The sequence below is a fragment of the Cynara cardunculus genome, assembly GCF_001531365.2.
Source record: "Cynara cardunculus var. scolymus isolate 2C chromosome LG 3, CcrdV1, whole genome shotgun sequence".
Classification (NCBI taxonomy): domain Eukaryota; kingdom Viridiplantae; phylum Streptophyta; class Magnoliopsida; order Asterales; family Asteraceae; genus Cynara; species Cynara cardunculus.
The window spans coordinates 34,755,354-34,781,470 of record NC_037530.1 but is presented as its reverse complement, the minus strand read 5'-3'; the positions used below and the strand labels follow the sequence as shown (position 1 = coordinate 34,781,470).

The window sequence follows — 26,117 nt, the reverse complement described above, 5'->3', positions numbered from 1 at the left end:
ATTAACATTGATATATTTTTTTTATACAAATTTTTATGATATCTTCAAATTTATATTTTATTCAAAAATAAAATCATTATTGTTTTCTCAAAAACACATAAAATCGTATTATGACATCAACAGAGACAAATAATAAAATAAAACATTAAAATCGAGATCTTTCTTGTTGTATTGCACGAGTAATCTTCTAGTATATATATAATTTAATCATTCTTTGGAGTCGAGTTTAGGAAAGAATTGAGCGTTGTTTTATGATTTATTAAAAATTATCTCTGGATCACTTAAAATTGGTTCCCGTATTTAGAAGCCCAAAAAAAAATACTTTTAATTCAGTAAAATTTGTTCATGCGAAAGATCGATTTGGATTCTCTTAACGCTAAGAAATGATGAAATTTGGAGTTTCTCAAAGCTCGCTATACTGGAATCTTTTCGTTCGTTGCAACAAATCGAGAGCTTTTGCTGATACTCCCATCATCAACAGCAATAAGCCCTCAAATTTCATCAAAAGCCGAGCAAGATTCAACAAATTCGTAAGGAATCAATGCAGAATTGGATTCAAAAGCGTTGATGATGCACTCGTCCTGTTCGATGAAATGATTCAGATGCGACCAATGCCTTCTTTATCCTACTTCACCCAGCTAGTGGTAGCCATTGTGAAAATGGAACACTACGAGGCTGCAATATCTCTGGTTGAACAAATGGAATTTCTAGAAATCTATGACCCTGATGTTCATATCTTGAGTATTTTGATCAACTGTTACTGTCACTTGAATCGGGTCGATTTGGGTTTCTCTGTCCTTGGTCGAGTCTTGAAACTTGGTTATGAACTCGATGTTGCTTTGTTTACTACTTTGATTAAGGGTTTGATTGGTGGAAACCGGATGGGTTTGGCTGTGGAGTTGTTTAAGGAAATGGTGGTACGAGGGATTCAACCCAATTCGATTACTTGTGGGACAATAATCAATGGGTTGTGTAAAATGGGAAACACCAATGCTGCAATTGAATTGGTCAAGAAGATGGAGAAGAGAAGAATGGAAGTTGGTGATGTTGCATATAGCATGATCATTGATAGTCTTTGCAAGGATGGAATGGTCACTGAAGCTTTTCGACTCTTTGAAAAGTTGATTCGTGGAGGTTTGAAAACGAATGTGGTCATGTACAACTCACTGATCCGTGGTTTCTGCAATACGAATAGGTGGAAAGAGGGCATGGAGTTGTTCAATGAGATGGTGAATCCAGATGTAAAAACATATACTACCTTGATTGATGCACTTTGTAAAGAAGGGGAGGTCGAGAAAGCTGCTAAAATGGTCGAGTTGATGATCGGAAAAGGGGTGAAGCCCGATGTCATCACTTACAGCACGTTGGTTGATGGGTATTGTTTGCAAGGTAGAATGCACGAGGCAAAGAATGTAGTAGATTTGATGATTAGCAATGAGTGTGAGCCAAATGTGCATACATATAACATCTTGATCAACGGATACTGTAAAAAACAGAGGACAGACGATGCACTAAAGGTGTTTGACGAAATGTCCCAACAACACCTAGTTGCTAATACCATCACATACACCACCTTAATTCAAGGGTTCTGTCTTAGCCGGCAGCCGGGTGTTGCTATGGAGCTGTTGAAGAAAATGGAATCGTACGGACAAGACCCAGATCTTGTCACATACTCGATCCTGTTAGATGGTCTGTTTAAAAATAATTATCATAAGAAAGCAATGAAGTTGTTTCGAGCCATGGAAGACGCCAAGTTGGATCTCGATGTCGTGGTTTATGGCATTCTCATCGATGGCTTGTGCAAAGCTCGGAAACTTGAATCTGCAAAAGACTTGTTCCATAATCTTCCAAGCAAAGGAATCCATCCAAACACTCGTATATACAATATCTTGATAGCTGGCCTTTTCAAGGGAGGGCTCTATAATGAAGCAATCTTCCTGTTTCAGGAAATGGCAAAAGGGAGTTGTGGTTGCATGCCAGACGGCTGTACATACAACATAATCATTCAAGGTCTTGTTCTTAATGATGATGTTTCGAGGGCAATCGAATTTCTACACAAAATGGTTGGCAAGGGGTTTTCAGCTGATGCATCGACAGTTGAGATTTTGTTAAATGATAAAAACTTGGATGGGTCAGTTCTGCAGATGCTTTGCAGGTAGAAATCTCATCTCTATTTTTTGTATAATAGAATCACAAATGTAGAATGGTCTGAAATGAGAATGGAAGTTGAAGAACACAAACTATACCTCTATACAACACTGACTGACTGACTGACTCAGAAACAAAATCTTATGATGCATGTTCTACTAGGGTACACTCGAATGGAAGATAACACCTAAAAAACTACATCACCCGAAGGAGGATGCTACACAAACAAACAAACAAAGAGTATATATGATTGCTGCTACCTTTTTTCACAAAGAATTACACATCTACCAGAAGGATGATGATGATGAATGCTTGCATTCTCTTGCTGCTAGGTTCATTTTGATGCTTCCCCAGAAAGCCACACCCCCATGCATTCCCAGAGGTCATAACTTGGCCAACTCAACTTGCAGTGTAGCTTCGGCTGACCTTATTCTCTTACTAGTTGTAAATTCTAACTGGTTTCTCGAATGTGTGACGGTTCTGCAAAAGCCAATAATACTCCATCAAGATTACAAGTATTCGTTGCCAACGGTTGCATTTCATTCTGAAATATACACCTACTCTTTTAGTTTTTTGTTTACATCTTTGCAACAATAACAGAAATTGTAATTTCCATTTGCCAATAAAATCAAAAAATGTTTACCATTGTAATAATTTTTGTGATATATAATACCATCTTAATGTATGGCGAAGGATCGTGCGAGAAGGGAAATTATTGTGAGAAGTGTAAGAATAGATATGAACCCTTGAATCTTGACCACTTTTAATCTCATGCCCACCCATGAATTACGCTTTAGAAGGGAATTGATCTGGTGCATCTCGGTGCACCTCATTAGTGTTGACATTCAATTAGGATTGACCCAAAGGTGAAGATTTTTTCTTACGCTTCTCACCGTAACATCCCTTCTCACCAAAACCCAACTCCTTAATGTATTCTATATAAAGTTTTTGTTAATGTGCAACTATACTGACACAAAAAAAGGCAAATATAGAAAGCAGTCATGTTGTACCTGATTCGCAGCATATGACCTCTTGGGTGAATTGTCACAGTGCTCCAATCCCAAATATTGTTCCCAAGCACCATAAACATCTCTTCTCTGAAACCAGAAGGACCATATACATCAATTTCAACATACATATTTCTACTGCTAACAAATTATGCAACCGTTTTACTAGAAAGAGAAACTTTACGGACCTGAAAACGACTCGAGACAATATCAGAGTCCTGAAGGTATGTGGGACGCCCCAATGACAGAAATGCAAACTTCCACTGATGCATTGTGAGTTTCAAAATTGAAGCATGAAGTAAGAACGAGATCGGTAAAAATGCCCCACATGACAGAAGTGTCCATTATACGTCAATAAAAGAACAACATACCTTTAAAAACTCTTCATCTGGAACCTGTAACTTCTTCTGGATCCTTATTTTAACTTCAGCTAATGTCTCACCCTCACGAATGACGAGAAAGAATGGTTCCCCAAAGTTCTGGACTTGCTGCACATATATGTAAATGTTAGTATTACAAGCTACAATACGATATATATATATATATATATATATATATATATAAATATATATAAAGCAACTGGAAAATAATAAAATTCTTAGCCATAACGCAAAGCACCTGGTTCTGAACAGTGTCTTTCATAAAATGATAAACATGAATTAGACGGTCCTGAGGACCCAGGTCCTTTTCTTCTTCTGGAACCTGTAAGAAAATAAATCTCAGAATACTTACAGAAAACTATCATTCTGACAACAAAAACTCTAAACACACAAGTCGGGATTTGGTAGGTATTAAAGCAAATATGGAAGGCCAGCTATGCATGAGTTCTGTACAAAAGGACATGAATGAAGAATGAGCAATTTATGTCGCAGATGTTATGCAAACTACATGAGTGTCGACCATGGGAATAACCCGAAAAAAGAAAAAAAATACAAATATATTTGAAATCACATATATATGACAAACATAGTAAGGCATATCATTTAGCACATACCTCCTCAGCACGTAATGTCCAGTATTGGTCATTAATATTCTCGATTTTTTCATTCAGGGGGAAAATCTGCACATATGGCAACAAGTTTAGAAGCAACGTAAATCACATACACCCGGAAGACTCCAAAGGCACCTCTGATTAAATGGGAAAAACCCAGAAGGTTCAGAAGACAACGAAAGAGGTTGTATTCTTTTTAGTTCATGTCAGAATCCCTGGTCCCACCAAACTAACAAAAAGCACATGAAAAGGAAGACTGAAGGAATTTCAATTACACTGCACATTGATAAATAAGAAATAGAAGCATGACATTTTTCGAATAACTATCAAATAAAGAAACAAGTTCATGCAATTTGGCCCGTTCTCTGAAAACTTCTATGGCACTGAATGAACTCAGGTACACCTACACAACTAGGAACTCTTTGGTCGCAGCATCCAATCATTGCAATTGTAACTGAAAGACCCATATTTGCTACTTTACAGTGCTAACTGTGGGTTCTCTTGATTGGCCAGATAAATTATTTTAATCATTAAAAATCTTCTATAGCTGAACCAGTCGAGGAGAATCAAGCCCAAAATATTTAGGGTGTGATTTGGAAAAGGAACAAATCCACCTTCCTTGGATGATGACCAAGAGCACTGCATAGTATTTCTGTGTCATGACACATACAATAGATAATTCTCCCCCGGTACTAAAAAAGAAGAGTCCACCTTATAAATAAAGAAGGAATTTCAGAAGACTAACATTTTTGGACAAATCTACACTTATCCTAATCACCAAGACATGTTCCCCATTGGGTGCTGTAATAACAAAATTTAAGAAGCTGCAGTTCAAGGATATTATACTTGCGTCAAATATACATAGGGAGACAAGCTGGATGATTGACTGAATGCATGTGTAGGTATGTGAATGAAATTAGGTGACAAATTCTGTAGTTGTGCATATGGAAGATGTTCTATGTGCTACCACCCCCTTCCCCACAGTCTTGTAAACAGCAGAAAATAGGCATAAAAAGTTATACAGTTCCAAGAAACACTGAAATAGACACAGATTACAGGGTAACATAAAAGCTAAACTAATTTCCATGTATATACCGCTTTCGTCATATGAACCATAATGCTTTTGCCTTTTAATGATCCAGCCATACTCTATTAAGTATACCAAAAAAATTGGAAACATCCTGTACCTTGTAAATTTTGTGGTAGAAAACCTCAAGTAGTCGAAGTTCTGCATCTCGATGAGACAACTCAACCTATTCCACAACACTTAACAGTTAACCATAGATCTTTATAAAAATGTGAACAGATGAGTACCACATAAAAATGGGAACAGATGAGTACCACATGATACAAATTAGGGTCCAAAACACATGTGATATAGTAAAATAATAAAGTACAGTATGAACAATACCATGTTTAACAAGAGATATGGTCAATTACAACCCAAAATAAGTTCACTTACCTTTGTCTTAAGGTCACTAATCACATCCCCCACTGTGCTTTGCTTTGGCAATCTAATGGTATGTATTACCACCTAACAATCAGTTAAAAGAACATGTCAACAAAAAGATAAGTTCAAAACATAAACAGAAAGAGATACAGCAGCAACTCAGCACTTACTTCATCTTTAGTAGCATGATGGAAGGCAACTTTCAGAGTTTTCAGGCCTTGCAGTTCTGGCAGAGGGATATCCAGTACTTCATAATACAAAATATCTGAAGTCTGTGCAAAACAAAAGCAAAAAGACAAACTAAACATAGGTGCATGTACCAAGACTCTAATATGAAAGTCACCAAGTTTCCACCCTACATGTTTATATGTGGGTCTTACAAGGAAACGAAGGCCAGTAAACGTTTCAACGGATTCATCTATTGGAAAGCATATATAAATAAGTTACAAGAGTTAAGAGGTATGACGTTGATCACATGAATAACAATGAATAACCTGATTGTAGTGGGCCAGCATGTCTGACAAATGTTCCACTCCACGATACTTGATTGGCTGTGGTTTAGGTTGCTGAGAGTAGCAGTTGTGAGATGTAAGCCTGATTTTAGATGGATCATCTAAGTGTAGATGGTGAGCAAGTCTTTCAACAACATCGTCATAATTGTTAAGTTTTGATCTGTAATGCAAGAAGATCAGTAAACCATGTGAACAAAAACTGAGATCAAGTTGATGAATTCGAAGGCCAGAACATCCAGGAACTCACAATTCAAGAGAGAACTCATCCTCCTTGGGCTTCTCCAGCGCACGAAAACGTACAACCTATGAACCATCCAGCATTAGGTAATGCAACAAAAAGAAAAGAGTATAAAAAAAAGAATTTCACAAGCGGTAAGACACAAGCTTCAACAAGAACATTTGTATAAACTGCCAAAGGGTCATTGACCCAGCGATATCTGGGTTACCAGTAGAGCCCAACCTCCCTGGAGGTTAAGGTTTCAAACCTCATCAAAGTTGAGTGTGCATGAGTATTCATCGTATATAAATATTATATACTTACAAGACCAGTTGTATAACCTCATTTTTAAACTATGTCTTCCTCTTTTCATGTTATACAACCAGAGAAACAAATAAAAGATATAAAAAAAAATATGTCAAAGGAAGAACTTTACAAGCGGTGAGACGAAAGCCTTAACAAGAAAATTTATATGAACTCATTTTTAAACTATATCTTCCACCACTTTCATGTTATACCACCAACCACTACAATGTTACCCAATATGAGGCACATGTAGGTTTAGGCAGTCTGTTCAGTTGCTTATCTTCGTAATTTGCATTACTTAGCGTGCCACATGCTAGTGAAAACCAAATCATGGATAGTACCCATCATCTCAGGCAGGAGTTCAACAAAAGTATCATGGTTGATGGCATACCTGACGATTGTGAACATACTCCAGAAAAGCCGGAACATCGGGATAGCGACATGTTTCAGTGTTTTCAGCCTTAAGGGGTTTCTGAAAGCAAATGATGTCCCCGTCTTCAAGCTATAAAACCATACAAACCAGAAACATGCTTCTAATCAGATAATGCCAACAGTTGATGAAAGTGAGAGTAGAATAATGATATCAAAGAATAGCAATAGTTAATCATAAAAGTGCCGGCACTGCCTTAGAACATATACCTGACTACCCCGAAAAGTTAGCTTCTTGTCGATGTGTTCACACATAACATTGGGTTCAAACTTAATTTCCTGAATGCAAGGGAGAATATGAAGGCAACAATCTAAAAGATTCATGAGAATATAAACTTTCAACAGGAGAAAAGATATATGAAAGGGGAACCTCAAATAGTTCGATTTCTTCATCAGGTGCAAAGCCAGCCAGTTCATTCAGCCTTGCCAGTATTTCTATTGGCTTTCCGGTACCCTTCACAAAGAGCCGCCCAACATACCTGCCATGTAAAAGAGTTTCAGGTTTGCTGCTCCAACATGATATAAATGATTATAATGATAAATCAGTTTCAGGAACATTTGAGGTTGTGACTGGCAATTTGCCACATGAATAAACTTTCTTTGCACTTTTTGGCCATGTAAATTTACTAGTCACTTGGTCTGTCTTTAGGTTTGATCCAAGGGGCATGTTTCCATGTTGGTTGAGGGAAGAACAGTTAGTTGGTAATACTTGTCAGCTGTCACAAATACACATCAAAATTCCACCCATCTACTCTTCATCACGACCATATATGTTATTTCATAGCAATCGGAATTGGTCGACTACTGGTCCTCTATAACCCTGGTCCAACTCCATACTCTCCAATGTGCCTGAATACCTGCATGGTTTTTATATGCTCTCTTCGGTATAAATTGAACCCCTATCTTCTTTAAGCTGGTCTCCTTCCCCAATGGCTAAAAGCAATGACCCTTCACAGATGCAATAGGACACACCTCATCAACCATTTGTTTCAACATTGACCCATGATAGACTCCTTGAGGCTTGAGAAGAAAATCAAAGTGTCCTCAGTCTGAAGCATCTTTAGGAACAGATTCAGAGAACTGATGCGAAGATTCTGTCATGCATCAATCTACAGGCCCAAGCCCAATATTATGCTTGTTTTTTCTGGAAGGGGGATAGAAGGGGTAACTGGGTAATGTTAAATAAATTGGTATTATAAATAGGGTTTAGAGGGGGGGAGTAGAGTATGCAGAAAATTATAGGTTTGTTTGGATAGGAGAGACTAGCCTCTCGAATGCTAGATGTTCCATGTTTACCTTTCAATTAATCATTCAGCCGACTCAATTGCCTTTGTGATCTGTTTGTTCATAGATTGATAGTTTGGTTCAGAACAAATTCTTGGATTTGTGCTTTCAGCTAAGTTCTACAATTCAATTAGACTAAGACACTGCCACCGTTCTCTCAGAGCACCAGACATGCACATTGGCCTAATTCTTTTGCCCTCTTATGGGTGGGAGTAAAAAAAGTTAAGAGATTATAAGGTGGTTGAAAAACAAAAAGAATTACGCCATCTGAGAGAGGGATGCCACATCTGCAAGATGGAAGAATGCTGATTGGGTCTTTGTTGAGGAGACATATAGCTATAGGTCCCTACACCTAGTTTGTTTCCCTAATCCTGCATCTCCAACAACTCCTATGGACTTGTTACATATGTTATTCTTTGGAAGATCATTCAACTTGTTTGTGTAAGATATACACTCACTTTTGTTCTTAAGACACAGTGTGTCCTCACACATATGCTGATAAACCTTAATCTACAAAATACAGTGAAAGGAAAGGAAATAGAAGAAATGGAACAACATAAATGAAAATGAGAAGCAAAACATGATACTACAGACTACGGCCGAGTATTGAGGTGGATAACACAATATAAGAAAGATAATAAATTGCCACACTTTCCTTTTTGGATAAGGGAAAAGTCCAAAAAAACCCAACAAACTTTCTCATTTTGAATAGGGGGTGTGCACGGGTTAGGTTGGCAGTTTACAACATTTTTACAACCCAACCCAATTATGACAGTTTGAAAAAATCTCAACCCAACCCAACCCATTCAAAAGTATAACCCAACCCAACCCTTGTGGGTTGAGGCGGGTTGGGTTGGGTTGGGTTGGGTTGGCGGGTTAGTAGTTACATAATTTGACGAATGAACTAATTCATAAAACTTAAGTTTATAAACCATACTATAAAGTGTCATATCTAAAAAAGGTTACAATAGGTTTATAGGACGTTTTTGGATGTTCCAACAAGTGTTTTATAATGATCCTTAAATAAAATGTCGTATTAGTTATTTTATAGAAACATTTTGAGGTGTCTCGTAAACTCATCTATTTATAGGACACCTATGTTCATATGAAATTTTTTTAAGTCTGTCGTATAAAATAACTAATACGACACTTTATTTTAAAAGCGTCAAAGAATTTGTCAAGACATCCAAAATCATCCTATAAACATATTGTAACTCTTTTAGATAAGACATTTTTTTGTTTCGTCCTATAAAGTATCATATTAGGACGCTTAGACATTTTAGGCATCCTATAAGATCTAATATTGTTGTAGTGAAATGTTATAACTATGCATTTTCTTTCCACAAAAGTACAACATAAAATGACGAGGTATTTAGATTGATAGATTCGTCCATCAAATATCTATCAATATCATTCATATTCTACAACATATCAATTTGTTGTTGCTGCCAAAAAAATCCAATATTTTTTCTTATTAATTAGATTATGTGTCATCATTCTTTGATCGTGAATCTCTTTTGGTAACCTATACGTTTAGCTAAAATGAAACAAAACATAATATCAATAAAAAAATTTATATAAAATTTATACATTATTAATATATATACATAATAAACATATATATATAAATAAAATTTTATAAAAATTATATACTAGCGACGGGTTGGGCGGGTTGAGCCAATTTCAACCCTCCTAATTGGCGGGTTAGCGGTTTGGCGGGTTGGGTTTAATTGGGTTGTTAGCGGGTTGGGTTGGGCGGGTTTTGCCGGTTGACGGTTTTTTGTGCACCCCTAATTGTGAATGGTTTAGTCCCTAATGTATTTTTTTGAATAAAAAACCATTGAACTTTCTCATTTTGAATGATCAAGTCCCTGGACTATTATTCTGAATGAAAAAACCACTAAACTTTCACATTTTGAATGCTTAAGACCCTGACTTTTTTTTTAAAATAAATAAAACATCGAATTTTTACTAGTCGGTTAATGTAACTTTTTTGTGTTAAAAGGATGAAGGTAACCAATTTTTAAAAGTGCAATGGTTTATTTAATTAAAAAATGTTTAGGGACTTAATCAATCAAAAAGAGAAAGTTTAATGGCTTGTTCATTCAAAAAAAGAAAGTTTAATGGTTTTTCATTCAAAAAAAATAGTTCATAGACTTAATCATTCAACATGAGAAAGTTTAATTCAGGGACATAATCACGCAAAATGAGATAGTTCGTTGGGTTCTTTTTGAACTTTTCCCTTTCGGATAACCCATAATAATTGCAAATATTTTTCTAGCAAAGTTTTCATGATAAAATTGCCTATTTGCCCATTACCATCATTACCAATAAAACAATTTTCAAGGACAGTCAATGGACATGGTAGGATTTTCAAGTCAATTTCCTTACATCATGCCAAGTCAACGGATGGTAGGATTTTCAAGTTACATGAAAGTAACAAGTCAACCAATTTTTTTGCAGCAGGTAGCAATGATATTTTGAAGATCACAAAAAGACATACTTCAACGCCAAAGAGGAGAAGAGGGAGAAAGGATACCGAAGTTCCTCCTTCAAAGGATCATAAAGTTTGAAGAAAAGTAGAATCTCCTCTTTAGTCTTCTCAGGTGGAGAAATTGGGCGTAAATCCTACATTGATAAGGTTGGTTGTTATACTTCCAAGGAAAACAGCGTCTTTTACAACACAATGAGATGTTGAATCATCATCCACTAACAGTTCAGAAAGAAAACATGTCATCAATAAGATATTACCTGTCCAAGTTCTACTTCCAGAAACAGCTTAAGCTCTGCGTTGTTTGCCTTATTTGATACCTCTCTCAAATGCCCAACCTAAACCATCAATATCATTATGCATGTGTACAGAAAATTTTTGAACAGACAAAAATGAGAGGCTGGCATAACAGAAAAAAAATACATGGGCTTCCTCCACTATCTACCAATCAGGCATTACAGAGCCTTGTGGCTGCAGTTTCAGGTCATAAAAAGAAACAACTTACAGGAAACGCTTTGTTGTTAACTTCTAGTTTAGTTGACAGATCTAGTTGTCTTATGTTTCACCAACATCGAGTGAATGAAAAACTCTAGCCATATTGAATGCATCTGATTCAACGCTTCTCACATGATAGCTAAATTTCACTTTTTTTAAGAAGAATAACTTTTTAGATGTCATCAACGAGGAATGGGCCAGCTGTTTTATATTGACAGTATATGGGCCCTATACGGTATCTGACTGGTACCCAACAAAGATGAATAACTTTACAGGCAATTATGTGATCCATAACAGAAATATTTATGCATCAATCCCCTAATTTCAACCCAACTAAAAAATCCTTATATTAATCAAACAACAAAAATGAAAAAAAGCAAGCACTTAATACAAAAGTCTGAGAGCCAGCTTCTCTCTCCTAATTCCTGGTTCAAAAACTCTACAGTATTCATCAAGTTGCAATTGACAAGAATAAAATCCAGCTATAGTTTATATCAATTAAGTGTGTAGTCCCCCATGCGATTGGACTACCCACAACTAAAGGACACGAGCAAAGCTGGATACTTACCACTAACATTTCTAAAAGTGTAATGCATACACCTAATTAGTAGTGAACTTGGTATGCCATTAGAAACAGTAATTTAAAACACAAAAAATAAATGTATAACTTAGTCAAAGGAACACAAGAATTAATAAGTACATACAGACTGAGCTTCTTCTTGAGGCGTCAATGGACGATTCGGGCGATAAGTGTGATTTTGACGCTTTGCCCATAGCCAGAAACGTTGGTATTGCACAGGTATACCCAATTCTTTAGCTACATCCTCCTGAATAATTTGAGAATACGGCAAAATAATTATTAAGACAAAAGTACGTATGATGGTATCAAAAATTGTAACGTGCTCAACCTATGTTGTTCCATCTTCTAAAAGGCTAAAGAAGTGCTATTCTCTAAACCACTTGAGTAGACAATCCCACCATCATTATTTGATAGAAAAAGAAAAAAAAAACTACAAAAGGGTACTGTCCAGTTTACCTGTTTTGCAGTATAGTTGGTTGTGCATGGGTTCAAGAGAGAAAGTGGCGTTTAAAATACTTAAACACGACTTCCTAAAAATTTAGGTGTTAGCTAGAAGTTGTGCATCCTTTTAATGGCATCATATGGCCTACATTCTGGCTATAGTAATAGAACATAGATGAAACAAAGTCAAGACTGCAAAGACAATAGTAAAGCCACAACGCTTGCTACATCTGTCACAATCTCACAGACCGAATATTATTGACAAACAGATCCCAAGTAACTTTTTGAAGAATCATTGAATTACCAAAAAAGTATTTATATTTATATCATTTCTAGAAAATAATATAATATACCAACACAAGCTAGTTTAACATTACATTCGTTTGCTACATCAGAGAGGAGACAGTTCAATGCAAGAAAGACTTCAATGCAGTAACTGGTACTGATTTTAGCAACCAAAAAGCTATCGAATGTGCTATGAGCAAAATTAAAAAAGCTAAACTCAAAGGAAAGGAAAAAGAAAAAATAATTTATATCTTACCTTGAAAAGCGCAAAAGATATTTGTTTTTGGATGCGAAAGCTACGAACTTTGTCATGATCCACAAGATCAAAATATATATCCTTCCCTATCTGTTCACGGAGGTCCTCATCTCGAGCAACCTAATGAAGTTAAATAACTGGGCAAGTCAAAAATGATTCTGGCACACGATATGGTAAATCAAGCAGGACTTAGAAAGTTGACCTTTATAATAGTATATAAATGTGCTTCTGCTTTCTCCTTTCTCTTTTGCTCCTTTTCTTCTTGTTCTTTTTTCAACCTTATCTGAAAGATGATGGAGCAAGTTCAGTATAGTTTGTGGGTACAAGGAAAAAAATCTATATCAAAAGATAAAATATTTTACCCTTAGGTGCTCTGCTATGTCCTTCTCATCCACGTTACAGATTATTTTCTCCTTGTCACTTTCACGTATATACACAAGCATATATGCATTTGAATACTTTGTAAATTTAAATGGAGAGTTATTGAACCCAGGATTTGCTTGAGGCAACTGTCACATGAGTACAAAAATAAAATCAGAAGAAGTTAATAAAAACAGTATAGCAACATTTATATATATCATAACAAGTAATCTATTAAATCACCTCCTCCTCGCCCCCATACTGTTCATCCAGTGCCCTCTTCATGTCTTCTTTGGTTACACGTTCATCATCAAATTTAAACCTACAGTAAAACAAACTTCAGTTATGCCATGAACGAACTCGGAGGCATGCCAGGGATCTAATGCACATGAAGTCAGAGTACATCAGACAAACAAACCAGTCTCGGGTAACAGGCTAACAGCTATTTGGATACTAATACTAAGCAAGGAATAATGCATCCAAGGCTGTCTTCCCATTCCCCTATCATCTTAGTCAGCGAAAACGACCAATCCTGAAAGACCACTCTTTCATCTAAGTGCCAAATGACTCCGTCGATAAGAGCTCTTGGGAGTCATCAGCCTGTTATCATTCGTGGCATGTCAAGCCCTGGTAAGGCTCTTTGCTTTGCATCGAAGGTAGCAAATGGTTATCCATTAAGTGGAGAAAATATTAGTTAACATAGACCCCTCTTGCGTACTTACGAATGGAAAGATTTTTCTGTATTCAAGTCCTCCCTTCAAATAACTACGCTGATTGTAGTAACCTGAACAGGTAAAAACCACAAATGCTGTGGATAGATGACTTTTGGCTGGTACAGCCACTTGATTGTCCACAAAAAGTGTGGATTTTCAAGAATGGGAATCTTATGATATGTTGGGAATCTCTTATAAAGCACAATTTTTTTTGCCAGTAACAGTAACTAACTAGTTTCTAGTATATGTTAATGCATTTTGACCTTCAAGTGAATAAGCCTTACTTAAAGGTATTCAGAGTGCTATACTCCTCAAGGACTTGCATACACATACATTAGGCCAAGATTGATAACCAATACAAAAAATAATGAGGCATAACACATTTGACATGATGAAACAAGAAAGAACAGCAAATGCCACCAAAAAATGACATCGTATATAGGAAGCGGATAACCAAAAATGTCCATGTCTGCAAATAAGCAAAATATGCAAAACACAATATTTTTGTCGCTTTCACTTCCATGCAGATGTAGCCAACTTCATAAAAAAGCATGCATGTAAAATGAGTAAGTGAAACATAGAAGTGGGTACTTGGAGATTAAAAACCAACACTGAGGTGGAAAACAACACAAGCTCATAAATTAATAGTAATTATGATAGTTCACACCATTGATCTGAAAGGGTTGGCCGGATATAGGCATAATAATGTCCACCATGTACCCCACCGCTGTGAACCAATACACTGCATGAAAGGTGATATTGCAAAATCATCAGAAAATTAGTATTAAGAAAATGCAGAACATAAATATGAGAGAAAAATGTCATATGGGATAATCTTATTTCTATCAACAGCCAGATACAAAAATCACTGGGGGAATAAATCAACAGTATTCAAGAAAGGAAATTTTAGAGTAAAAAATTCAAATATAGATGATAGGACCAACAAAACAGAATGAAGCTGGTTCAATGGAATTCATCAAACATACAGAGGATGGTCATGGAAACAATCTTGCTCCTTAAATGAAAAACCACAGAATTACATGCTGAGAGATAGGCGCTATTCCCTACTGCCTTGGCATTTCAATTATTTTCAAAGTAAACATTTTTCATCTTTTAGATCCCCCAACCCTTTTCCAGTTTACAATCCAGTGCATAGCAGGTTTCCAGCATTGGAGAAAGTAAATTGCTAGATGTCTCATAAATAGCAATTGGTATTTTACCCTAACCCTTTATGTGACAGAAGAGAAGCAATTTAAGTAACTTTTAATCATCAAAAGGAGAGGCTTGTTCCCTCGGGGAAAAAAAAAACAGCATTTGTAACTGTTACAGACAATGAATAATACAGCTAAGATCAGTACTTAGCACTCGAGTTGATTATAAGCATCAAACATGCTTTCAAGCACCCTCGAGAAGCACAACATGTTCATAAACCAAACTGGTCTATGTTCAGACCAGATAAAGATTGGTCCGGATTTTATACTTACTTTTTTAAATCCGTTAATTTATTTTTGTAACGACCCAGACCGGACTTTTTCTGGACCGATCCGAGTTCCTTATTTACCTTGCCAGATCCGGACCAGTTCAGCTATTTCCTAGACCACGTTGACAAGCTTTTGGCCAGACCAGGCTTTTTCGGACCAACTCGTGTGCAACCCTACCTTTCTCTACCGGCCTTCTCTATTTTAATGCTGATTTTCACCAACTCAAAATACTAACTGCTTTTCTAAAACAGCTTTAAAGATGTGATTTGACTCATGCTTTTTAGAAACTTCAGAGACGCCAATAGTTATATAGCATAAACAAAATGATTTGTAAACGGAGGTCAAATACTTGTATCAAAATTCAGAAGGAAATATCCAATTAAATAATAATACCTGTGAAGAGTGTAAAGGTTGCGAACACTTCTGTCTGCCTGAGGTGATAAATATTTCCCATCCTCTCTATCAAGATCAAGTTGCAAGGGGAATTCGTAGCGATCATTTATCTGGTTAGCCAGATAGGTTCAAATAGAAAATCACAAATGAGAGGACTGATCATCAATAAGCCTTCTGCTATAACAATCCTCATTGTAATAACAGAGACAAAGCAAAAATGGTTCACCATTTGAATAGAATCTCATAAGTTGAATTAAATTCAAAGTCAATACATCTAGGAGTTGTGAACATAAACATAACAGTAGATAGATGATAGTATATTCAATCTATATCCAACTCCTGAGAGGAAAGCATCACTGGCCGACAAAACAAAAAATTTGATAACAAAGCAGCAACGGCTCAGAAGAAGAAAAACAGAAAATATTCTTAAGGAGGCACATGCTTCACTTGATGATTTAATTTAACACAACTCAATCAAATGAAGTTGATTTCACACCTTTAAAGTAATGTACTACAAAAGTAGAGTAAAACTACATGTTATATGTGTTTTCTTGTTGTGGATTTTATTGTTTAAATCTTGTTTTATAAGATATATGGTTGATTTATAGGTCTACTATTTTAATGAACGTATAAATGAAACTGGGAAAAGAAGAGTCTAAAAATGGTTCATAGATAGAGAGGAGCAAGAGAAGGAGAGGCAGAAGCAGCACATTGACCCTTAAAACAAGAAAATTCAAAGAAGAGTTTATAACAATCTGGCAGAATGCAATGGGCCAAAAAAGCACCAAGCTGTCAAGTGCACACAAAAGAAAAAAACTTCTTGGAGATTCTGAAAGATGGGACCAAGTTTTTTGGGACTCTTACCATTGGGAAGGATGTGGGTATGGGAAGAGGACTTTCATAGTTTGAGCACAGGACCAATAAATGAAGCAACCGCAGTGACAACCTTAGGATGGAGAAAATATACTAAAAACATGTACATACACATCACATTTGTATGACCATGGTAGCCAAAAGTGCAGCTGGAGAAAGCAAATATCATCGATCATAGCGTCTAAAGATACCTACCGCATAAGTAACGGAAAATGTTAGGTTGAAAACTACACCTAATATAGCCGCTAACCATCGAGAAGGAATACTTTGTGGAAACCTAAATAAATACATTGCACAAGCGAACAGAAAATTTCGGATGATGGAAGTGTGTCATAAAAAGAGTGGCCATCAATCAGGGGCAAAAAAACTTAAATTAACATCATTACAAAAGTCTATAAAAGCACTTCATATAAACAGTGATCATGCCATATGTAGGCAATATATCTAACAGAGTAAAGCTGCTATGATGAGTGACTGACCTTCACCATTGTGTCTCGCATGAAATCATATTCAAAACGCTTCAACTGGAGTTGAAGAACAGGGGGGAAATCAATGAACAGGACGCCCTTCTTTGCATCCTGTAAGACCATATTCACAGGATTGTTTGTAAAGCCCAAGATAATAGTACACATCAAACTCAATTCAAACAAAAAAAATGCCACCTAAGCATAGGGCTTAAGTTTCAGTCAAATTTTATAGCTAAAGTCACATTTGAACAAGAAGTCAAGTTAATGCACCTTCTTTGCAGTATCATTTCATGCTATTCTGACTCATTTGATGTAATATTTGAGTTGAGTGTGAATTATTGTACGTGAGATAGGTCTTCTCAGTTATTGGGATATCTCTCTCACAAATAAGCGCCATATTATCTTTTTTCTGGAAAATCGCACGTACACCGTTCTGGTATTTGGCCTTACTGCAATTTGCAATCCAAATAGGCATATTGGCTAACCCTGCTAGTGAGTTAGTAACCCTATTGTCAATTCAAGCTTTTGAAGCAATATTTCAACATGGTTTTAAGTGACTATAGATTTATCGGGTAATTTATTAAATCAAGTTATTTAATAATATTTTCAAGAAAAAGTATAATTTAAAAATATCCCAAGTCATATTTACCAAAAAGGAAAAGAATTTTGAAAACACCACCTCCTTCCCTTCCTTTTTAGGCGATAATTTAACACCACCACACATCAAAACACAGCCCTCTAACTACATAACCGCTACCCCGCATCACAAGATCTCACAGTTCCAGTAAAGGAGGACTAAAAGCAACAAAACAGCCACAACCACCCACTACGTAATTTCACTCCTTCAGTCGCTATATTTTGATCCTCTCACACCAAATAGAACGCGTCATATACACATGCATACAAGCAGACATCTGATTGTGTTGAGAGGGAAAAAAAGACGTATATGAGATTGAAAACTTGGAACTCTGATTGTACATTGAAAAGGAGATGAAAGAGAAACATGTAAAATTCAAAATTATATCAAGATTCAAGACTTGTGCACAAAAGCAGAGACTGAGACAAGAAATTTTTCAAAATTTACAACTTTATGAAGAATACATTATGATAAACAAGTGTATCTGATTGCAACTTCAATGGGTCAAACTGATCTCCATCATTGGCGACTTCCACCACAGGCTCCATCACATTATATATGGGAGATATATGTTGAGAGATTATTGGGTCTATAGCATATTATAGAGAACTTCTTCAAGTGTAAATCAGTCATCAGTAATTGATAGTGTTTTTAGGGGTGGAGGGGTGCAAGAGCAGTGGTGAGCGGGTGATCTGGTTGTGCCATGAGTGTTAGTGTGGTGGCTGAGAAGGTTTAGTGGTGTGTTAATCTCTTTCTACGTATTTTATTTTAGAAACAAAGCTATTTGTGTTTATACCCCTATGTTTTTTAATATTAATTACACAAAAAAACTATTTTCCCCTTTGGGAACCAACAGCAATCGACCTGAGTATACGAAAGGGTAGCTGTTTTGGAGCTAATAATGAAGAAATTATGTGACAGATTGCAATATAGCCATATACCAGGGAGTGCAAATCCAATTTCCCCATTCCACAGAATCTTAAAGTAATCAGTCTGTGGTTCAGAACCAGCACCAAACTAGAAACTTGCAAATAATAGATTAATAAATATCAGAAAATTGTGCATCCAACCTGTAACCCAAGTTGTTCAGCATGATATCTGTTGTCACCTTCAAGCCGTTCTACTTCCACGTACTTGTCAAAAGAGGCATACACATCACGGCAACCTTTGACATCAAGCTGAAGATCTGACATAATACATTGATTAGTAAGAAACTGAAGATTCACATGATAATTGTCATTCTTCAGTGACATTTCTACCATAAAAAGACTCCTTTCTTGTTGATTTGTAGTCAACGTTTATGCATTCAATATAGTTCATATGGTGTCCTTCAAATAATTGCTGTATTGTACCCTCCACAACTGTTCCCTGTGCAGTAAAATGAAGGGTTACATAAGTAGGAAACATCAAGAAGTAGCAATATTCAAGTATGATAACAAAAGAACCATATACCTTCATTTTGTCTTCAAGCTTCTCACAGAGAACCCGATTGAGTTCTTGAACATCATGCTGCATAAAAGAATCATATGTATCCCAGCCAAAAGACTTTGTCAACTCTTTCGTGGCAACACTTGTGTCACTGTATTGAAGCTTATAAAATAAACTCTGCAAAGCCAGAGGAATGCTCCCTGATGGCATATCATTTTCAGTTGTTGGCATATGATACACAGCCTGATCAAAAATGTAAAATGTAAGCATTTCCTTTTAAATGTTATCAACGAAATTGACTGATGTACCAAAAAGACCAACCTTCCTAAAATAAGGGATATGGTATAATGTCTGAAGCAGGGAGTTCATGTAGCAGGTAGCACCTTGATTCTTAAGACCAACATAACCAGTCTCCTTCTTTGAATCATGTGACCAGTAATCAACAACCTTCCGCACTGTAACATCAGCTTCAACTATGCATGTATCATTCAGAAGATAACCTCTACTGGGGTCATATAGGTCACTTAGAGGCATAAATGAAGTGAAGCCCCAATCACTTTCTCGTGAATTGAACTGATGTTGTGTATCTGCAGGATAAAAGATGCCAAAATTACAAGCCAAATGATGAAGAAAAAAGAACAACAGATGGAACAAAATGAACATCTGAAAGAATACTTTTAAGTTCTTCATAGCAAAATGATAAAGCCTAAACCAAATTACATCTTACAAAAGGCAACCTGAAATAAATTGATATGAGGAGTCCATTTGATCTCATTTTTCAGCTCAGGATGATTTGACTAATTACCTGGGTGTGTCTGTATTTTAGGTTGTCACTTCCTGTGCTATTTACAAGAACACATGATATTATGTGTACACACTATTAAAGAGATTCAAGGAGGCTCGATGCTGTTCTCAACACCAGTTGTTTTTTGCCACTCATTTTTCACAATATTCTTCAGAAATTTCCCTCAATTATTSTATCCCTGACTACTCATAGTCAGTTAAATTTTTTCGAAATATAAGMTATTTTGATATAATGATAGAAAAGGAGTTCTTTTGTCTCAAAATCTGAATAATATTCATATTCATTATTTAAATTCTTCCGGGCATTCATYGAAAGGAGATATGTGCTTCGAATTTGACCAATTGAGATATAGGGAAACAATATTTTTGATTATTTATTCATTCGAATTTTTCGCCTATTTCTGTATTTTTTTCGAGATTCAAGGCCTAACCACGAAATCACAAATAAAAAAGAGTGCATAGATTCAGAGGTTCGATAACTTGTAATAGAACAGACGTGTGAGAGAAATATTAGGTTGCATAGAGTCGACGAACCACCCAATATTTTACCATAAATAAAATATACAAATACTTGTCGCCCATCCATTCCAAAATGTATTATAGTTTGATTTTTCATATCGCCAACCTCTCCTCACAATATTTCAAATCACAGAACCCAAGTTTTGATGTGTTTGGACACAAGAAGCACCCAATTTCTATATATAATAAAAAAACACATACAACTCCATAGAAAAATAGAGTAGAAAAAAAAAGCAAACAATTATCGGTAGAATTTGGTTGAAAACTAGGGTTTATATCTTCATAGATTACAATGGAACAATCTTATGCTAATTTAATTTGCTCCTATCATCTTTACTGTTGGTGGTGTTCAAGTAAAGAGGGGACAAGGGTAGAGGCTCTACAAGGAAGATCAAGATACGGAAAAAAAGAAAAGAAATGTGACTCTTGGTCAAATAAGGTGTTAGTATCTTTTAATTTGGAACTAAATAGAAGACAACAAGAGAAAAGATAAGGTTAAAAATTGTTGTATGAATTTGGAAATCATTTAGACTTGGTCAATAAGAAGAAATCAGCAGCAAATTTAGGTACCCTGCTCATTCTTTCTCATATATATTATTACCTAATTCTATTTAGGTCCTTTTTATGCATTCTAGATACCAATATCATCCTTTTTTATAGAAATAGAGTCAATAATCCAGCCCCAAATCCATGCTAGCTATTTTTTATATCAACACAGCGTATCTTCTTTAAGATCTACTGAGTTCAAAGCACATTATTAAAACCATATATACATACACATGTAAATCTCTGCATGCATATATACAAACAATAGGAATGTATAAGCACACACGTCTATAAATACATTTAGGTCCTTCTTATGTATTTCAAATACCAATACCACCTTTTTTAATGAAATAGAAAACAGCAGCCCCTAATCTACGCTAGCTATGCAATTTTATATTAACACCAGGTATCTTTTTTAAGATTTACTAAGTTCAGAAGAACACATGATTAAAAACCAAATTCACATATATATCTACATGTATAAATACAAAGAATAGAGTGTATAAATACAAAAGATAGAGATGTATAAACACACACACACACACAAACATTTACAATTACATGTATGTATATATGTACATATAAGATGTGTTGAACAACCTAAGTAAATTACTTAACAAGACTACTACCCTCCCCCCCCCCCCCCAAAACCCCCAAAATGTCCTATGTGCTAATAACTACCCATAATCTGTATCAAGAAAACAATAAGTACTGCAATGACAAGTGATGACAACGGATGGAAACGTCAGCATATCAATCATGGTGGTGTCAGGATACACAGAAAAATATTTTATCTACGAACAGAGCAGGTATGTATTGAACATAAATAGATATGCATTATTTAAGAAGAAAACTAACAGTTTACAAATTTCAATGACCTAGAGTATTCGTAAAGAGCTCCACAATAATCTATGCCATCCCAGCACTTGTCATAAAACCAAATACGAGCATCGAATATTGGCTTATATAATTTTATTATCCGATTACATCATAAAGAGACACCATTTTATTATTACTTGGTGTCTCTTAGCGGTAGCCAAAAGTCTTTTCATACCTTATGACCAGAAGCAACACACAGTTATTCTTTAACTCTTTTTCTTCTCATACATAATTGACATACCAAGCCTATAAAATGATTATAACGGTTGGGATGCTTAACTTGAAACATATATGGAATCATGAGAACATAAATACTTCTCATGACTAAATTCCCACTTTAGACTCTTATACAAGTTGCAAAAAGGGCCCTCACTGTAAACATGACGCACAAGATCATAAACAAGACAAAAAGAGCTCCATCCCCAAATTAATCTGGCAGCAACCAACAACTAAGTCAAATGATTTAAGATATTCCACATGCAAGACCAGTCTACCAAGAGCTTCCCTTTTCTCAACATGTTATAAAATGCCAGAATAGCTTCAAGATGGCATGCCATGAGCAAACGAAAACTATAGTCAAGAAGCTTCGACATCCCAATACTTATCAATTCAAAAATCAGTCTTGACATATGAGAGAAGACGACCTCTCTAACTAGATGATTGCCAATATCTCCCAACAGAAGTTGCAGAGTACCAGAAGGTTCGATCGCCCAAGAAAACTAGACGGTTGGGCCCCTCAAAAGTACCTTCTTCTCACATCATGATATTGAGTATCCAAGTCATAAATTATTCAGTTCTATAAGTTTATGATGTTCATAGATCATTTATCCCATGCTAATCAAAGTATGTGTTTTCTTTATGGTTTTATCCAATTTGTGCTCAGATGCTATTCCACGAGAATAATGGACTATCCCCGATTTAAAGCCAATCATAGATATAATTCAGAGAGCATCAAAAATAGTAGTAAACATCCCAATCCACCTCTATCCAGACAGAGGGTCTCACTTTTGTTTATTACAGTTGGCTTTTGCAGATTTTGCACTTCAAGGCATATAAGATCGATGAAATGGTACGTATTTTCTACAGAAACAATGAGAATTTACCCATCGTAAAAGACTGCCAGGGACAGTGGAAACTAGTATTTTCTTTGGTGTCAATTTAGCACTTGTCTGAGCAACGGCTAAACATATGTTACAGCAATATCAGCCAGATGGAAAATAAATATGTGTCTTTTCCAATTTATTCTTCTTCTCTGATCTTTTGGAGAAGAGGGATTCTAGAGAACATGCAGTACAAGTATATGCCAAGACAGACATGTGAAAATGCACCAAAAACTTTCATAGCATATGCTTTTTTTCTAAACAAAACGGCCTACAAGTTTAATTGACATGCAATGTCATGACCACCAAGACAGCAAAATAAATAAATAACTACTGAGATTTAAAAAACAAAAACAAAACACAATAAGACAAAAGGATCAAACTTCATGACTCAACAGATGACATCAGTCACAACGACGTTCCGCCAATTGTGGAAATTATGTTAGTAATTCAGGCAGTAAGAAACTCCGTGTTCGTTTGTGACTCAAAATGAATTATGTCCAACAATATAAGAATCACTTAAAACTGACGGTAAACATAGTATTATTTCTCTCCTATGTTGTGCAGACCCATTTGAAGAGACACATAGCTATTGTCGATTTATCTCTAAGCATGGGATTAAGTACTATAGCTGGTCAGTCATTAGAGGAATGATTGAATAAGTTGGCACATTGACAGGGCAAAGTAATTGGAATTGTGGAATTTATGTTAGACTTGAATGCAAAACTTCCATAACATGTTTAATGTGTTTTCAAGATTTTCTATCCAATTAATCTTTTCATGTTATTGGCAAATTCCTACCTTTCAGGTTTATATTTTATTTTCCAGTTTCATAGTTCATCTACACAAAGGGTATCCCATCTCAAAGCCTTTGTCTATGGAATTTTACTTTATAGGAAAAAGTATGATAAAATAATTACCTTTTCTAATGGTAAACTTGTTATGAATTTGATTAACCACTGCTAAGCTGAATTGAGCATATCTACTCCAGCCATATGGCAGCGTTGAGGAGTCAGCGACATCAAGGTACATTGACAGATGGTCAACATTGTTTCCTTTTGGGAATATCAGCACTCGCCTGCCCATGCAAAACACAATGTAAACAGAATCTCATAAGCCAATCACCACAGTCATGTCTTAAGAGTGAAAACACAACACACCATCTTAAAGGACAAAGATGATGGCTTCAGATCAACGTACCATTTATAACCTCCGACAAAGAAAACGTCAGAATACAACTTTTTGGCATTCAACCTCGAAAAATTTTCTATGGTCCATGTAAACCGTGCTGATGGTGGATCATCAACAGTTGGTGCATCGACAGAATTGGCAGCTTCTGCTGGTGCAACTGACAAAAATTGGTATCACTCGTGTTAAGAAAGTTTGAAGAGCAAAGAGTAAAACAGCATTGCAATCAATTGTATCAAATTCCATATACTGACACCGGCATCAACATACACACAAAAAAGATCAAGAAAGGTAATGAATCGAAAAACATAGTCTGCAGTACCTTCCATTGGCTGAGGCCCTTCTGTGGCAGCGAAATCGGAATGTGGGACTAGCATCTCGTCCTCCTCTGCCTGCAAGATTAAATTCAATAAACAAATGAATTGGATCTGATAAGAATTATTAAAAAGTTCCGGATCAATCAGAATTCAAAACCCTAGAAATCAAGAATTCCCCCAAAAGCGCAATAAAGAAAACAAGAAATTGAAGCCACTTAACATCATATTTAACATCTTTCAGAAAGATCGTTTATGAGATCACAACTCGATAAGCCGATTAAGTGAGTATGAGGAAGCAAGCGATAGCTAAAACAGTAGATATAGAAACATAACCATCCATATATGTGTGTTGCGTGTGCATGTGTGTCAATGAGTGAGAAAGATGCAGGGTGTGTGTATGCGTGTATGTATATGAGTATGGATAATTGTAATTACATCCATGGGAGGAGGTGTCATCAGAGTCATCGGCGGAGATTGGTGGCCGAAATTGGTGAGCGAATTGACGGTAAGAGGTGGAGGAAATTTTGAGGGGGGGTCTGTAGAAAACGTGGGTCGATAGAGAAAAATATAAAGGGGGTCTTGGCTGGGTTTAGAAACACGGAAGGGTAATTTCGGGCCGAGAAACGACGTACAAAGTTATCACGGGTAATAATAGAAAATACCAACATCATCAAACTTATCGCCAATCTATAGTTTCTCCCTTTTTAAAACGATGAGAAGTAAATCGTTTAATGTGACAAGATATATTTTGATTTTAATGTTTTATTTTATTCTTTATTTTTAATGATGTTATAAAATGGTTTAACGTGTTTTTGAAAAAGCGATAATCGTTTTTATTTTTAAATAAAATATAAAGGTGAAGATTTCTTAAAATTTTGAAAATATATATATATCTATACTATATTATAAAACATTTGACAAAAACTCTTAAAAATCATTTTTTATACATAAAGTACTGTTTATTAATGCATATTACTTAAAACTCAATATTACAAGTAGATTGTGCGTAAGTACAACTTATTAAAGCTACATATCTGAATTAGTGTAACTAACTGCAGATAAACATAATCAAATATATGATAAACATCTCATTTTAAATATAAAAAATCCAAAATATAATTAGGATCATCATTGAGTTCTAACAGAATACTTAATTATTATCTTTATAAAATGTTATATTGTTAAACCAATAATAAAAAATGAATTAAATAAATACTAAAAGAACGAGCAATATTAAATAGTTAGTCTGGTACTAATATTTATGATATCTTCATATTTATATTTTATTCAAAAATAAAAACATTATCGCTTTCTCAAAACCACATAAAACCGTATTATAACATCAACTAAGACAAAAAAAAAACGAAACACTAAAATCGAGATGTATCTCGCTGCATTGTGCGAATACCCTTCTAGTAGATATTAGTAACAAATTAACTATTTAAATGTTCTCGTTTTTAATAATTTTTAATTATAATTTAATTTAGACTTAATAACGAAACAGTTTTTTATGTATTTAA

General features: G+C 35.5%; 2 protein-coding genes across 3 annotated transcripts; one reads left to right on the top strand and one right to left on the bottom strand.

Moving 5' to 3' along the window:
• Positions 1 to 383: 383 nt before the first annotated feature.
• Positions 384 to 2,183, top strand: LOC112509190 (putative pentatricopeptide repeat-containing protein At1g12700, mitochondrial). Its single transcript, XM_025114045.1, has one exon. The coding sequence runs from the start codon at positions 384 to 386 to the stop codon at positions 2,157 to 2,159; it is 1,776 nt and encodes a 591-aa protein (XP_024969813.1). The 3' UTR covers positions 2,160 to 2,183.
• LOC112508736 (ubiquitin carboxyl-terminal hydrolase 12-like) lies at positions 2,140 to 25,138 on the bottom strand. Of its 2 annotated transcripts, none has more exons than XM_025113459.1 (32): positions 25,033 to 25,138; positions 24,603 to 24,672; positions 24,293 to 24,440; positions 24,013 to 24,170; positions 19,566 to 19,831; positions 19,269 to 19,487; positions 19,076 to 19,184; positions 18,887 to 19,002; positions 17,192 to 17,290; positions 15,840 to 15,949; positions 14,633 to 14,707; positions 13,496 to 13,574; positions 13,255 to 13,401; positions 13,095 to 13,175; positions 12,893 to 13,012; positions 12,035 to 12,157; positions 11,096 to 11,173; positions 10,884 to 10,972; positions 7,431 to 7,539; positions 7,271 to 7,339; positions 7,023 to 7,133; positions 6,356 to 6,411; positions 6,091 to 6,268; positions 5,767 to 5,868; positions 5,609 to 5,680; positions 5,334 to 5,399; positions 4,150 to 4,215; positions 3,774 to 3,857; positions 3,527 to 3,643; positions 3,344 to 3,418; positions 3,159 to 3,245; positions 2,140 to 2,628 (listed from the first exon to the last, which is right to left on the bottom strand). In XM_025113459.1, the coding sequence occupies exons 1-32, from the start codon at positions 25,060 to 25,062 to the stop codon at positions 2,587 to 2,589; spliced, it is 3,351 nt and encodes a 1,116-aa protein (XP_024969227.1). In that variant the 5' UTR covers positions 25,063 to 25,138; the 3' UTR covers positions 2,140 to 2,586. The 2 variants fall into 2 exon arrangements, with proteins under 2 accessions (XP_024969227.1, XP_024969228.1); XM_025113460.1 differs by having other exon boundaries at positions 24,293 to 24,428.
• Between the last annotated feature and the right edge of the window lie 979 nt (positions 25,139 to 26,117).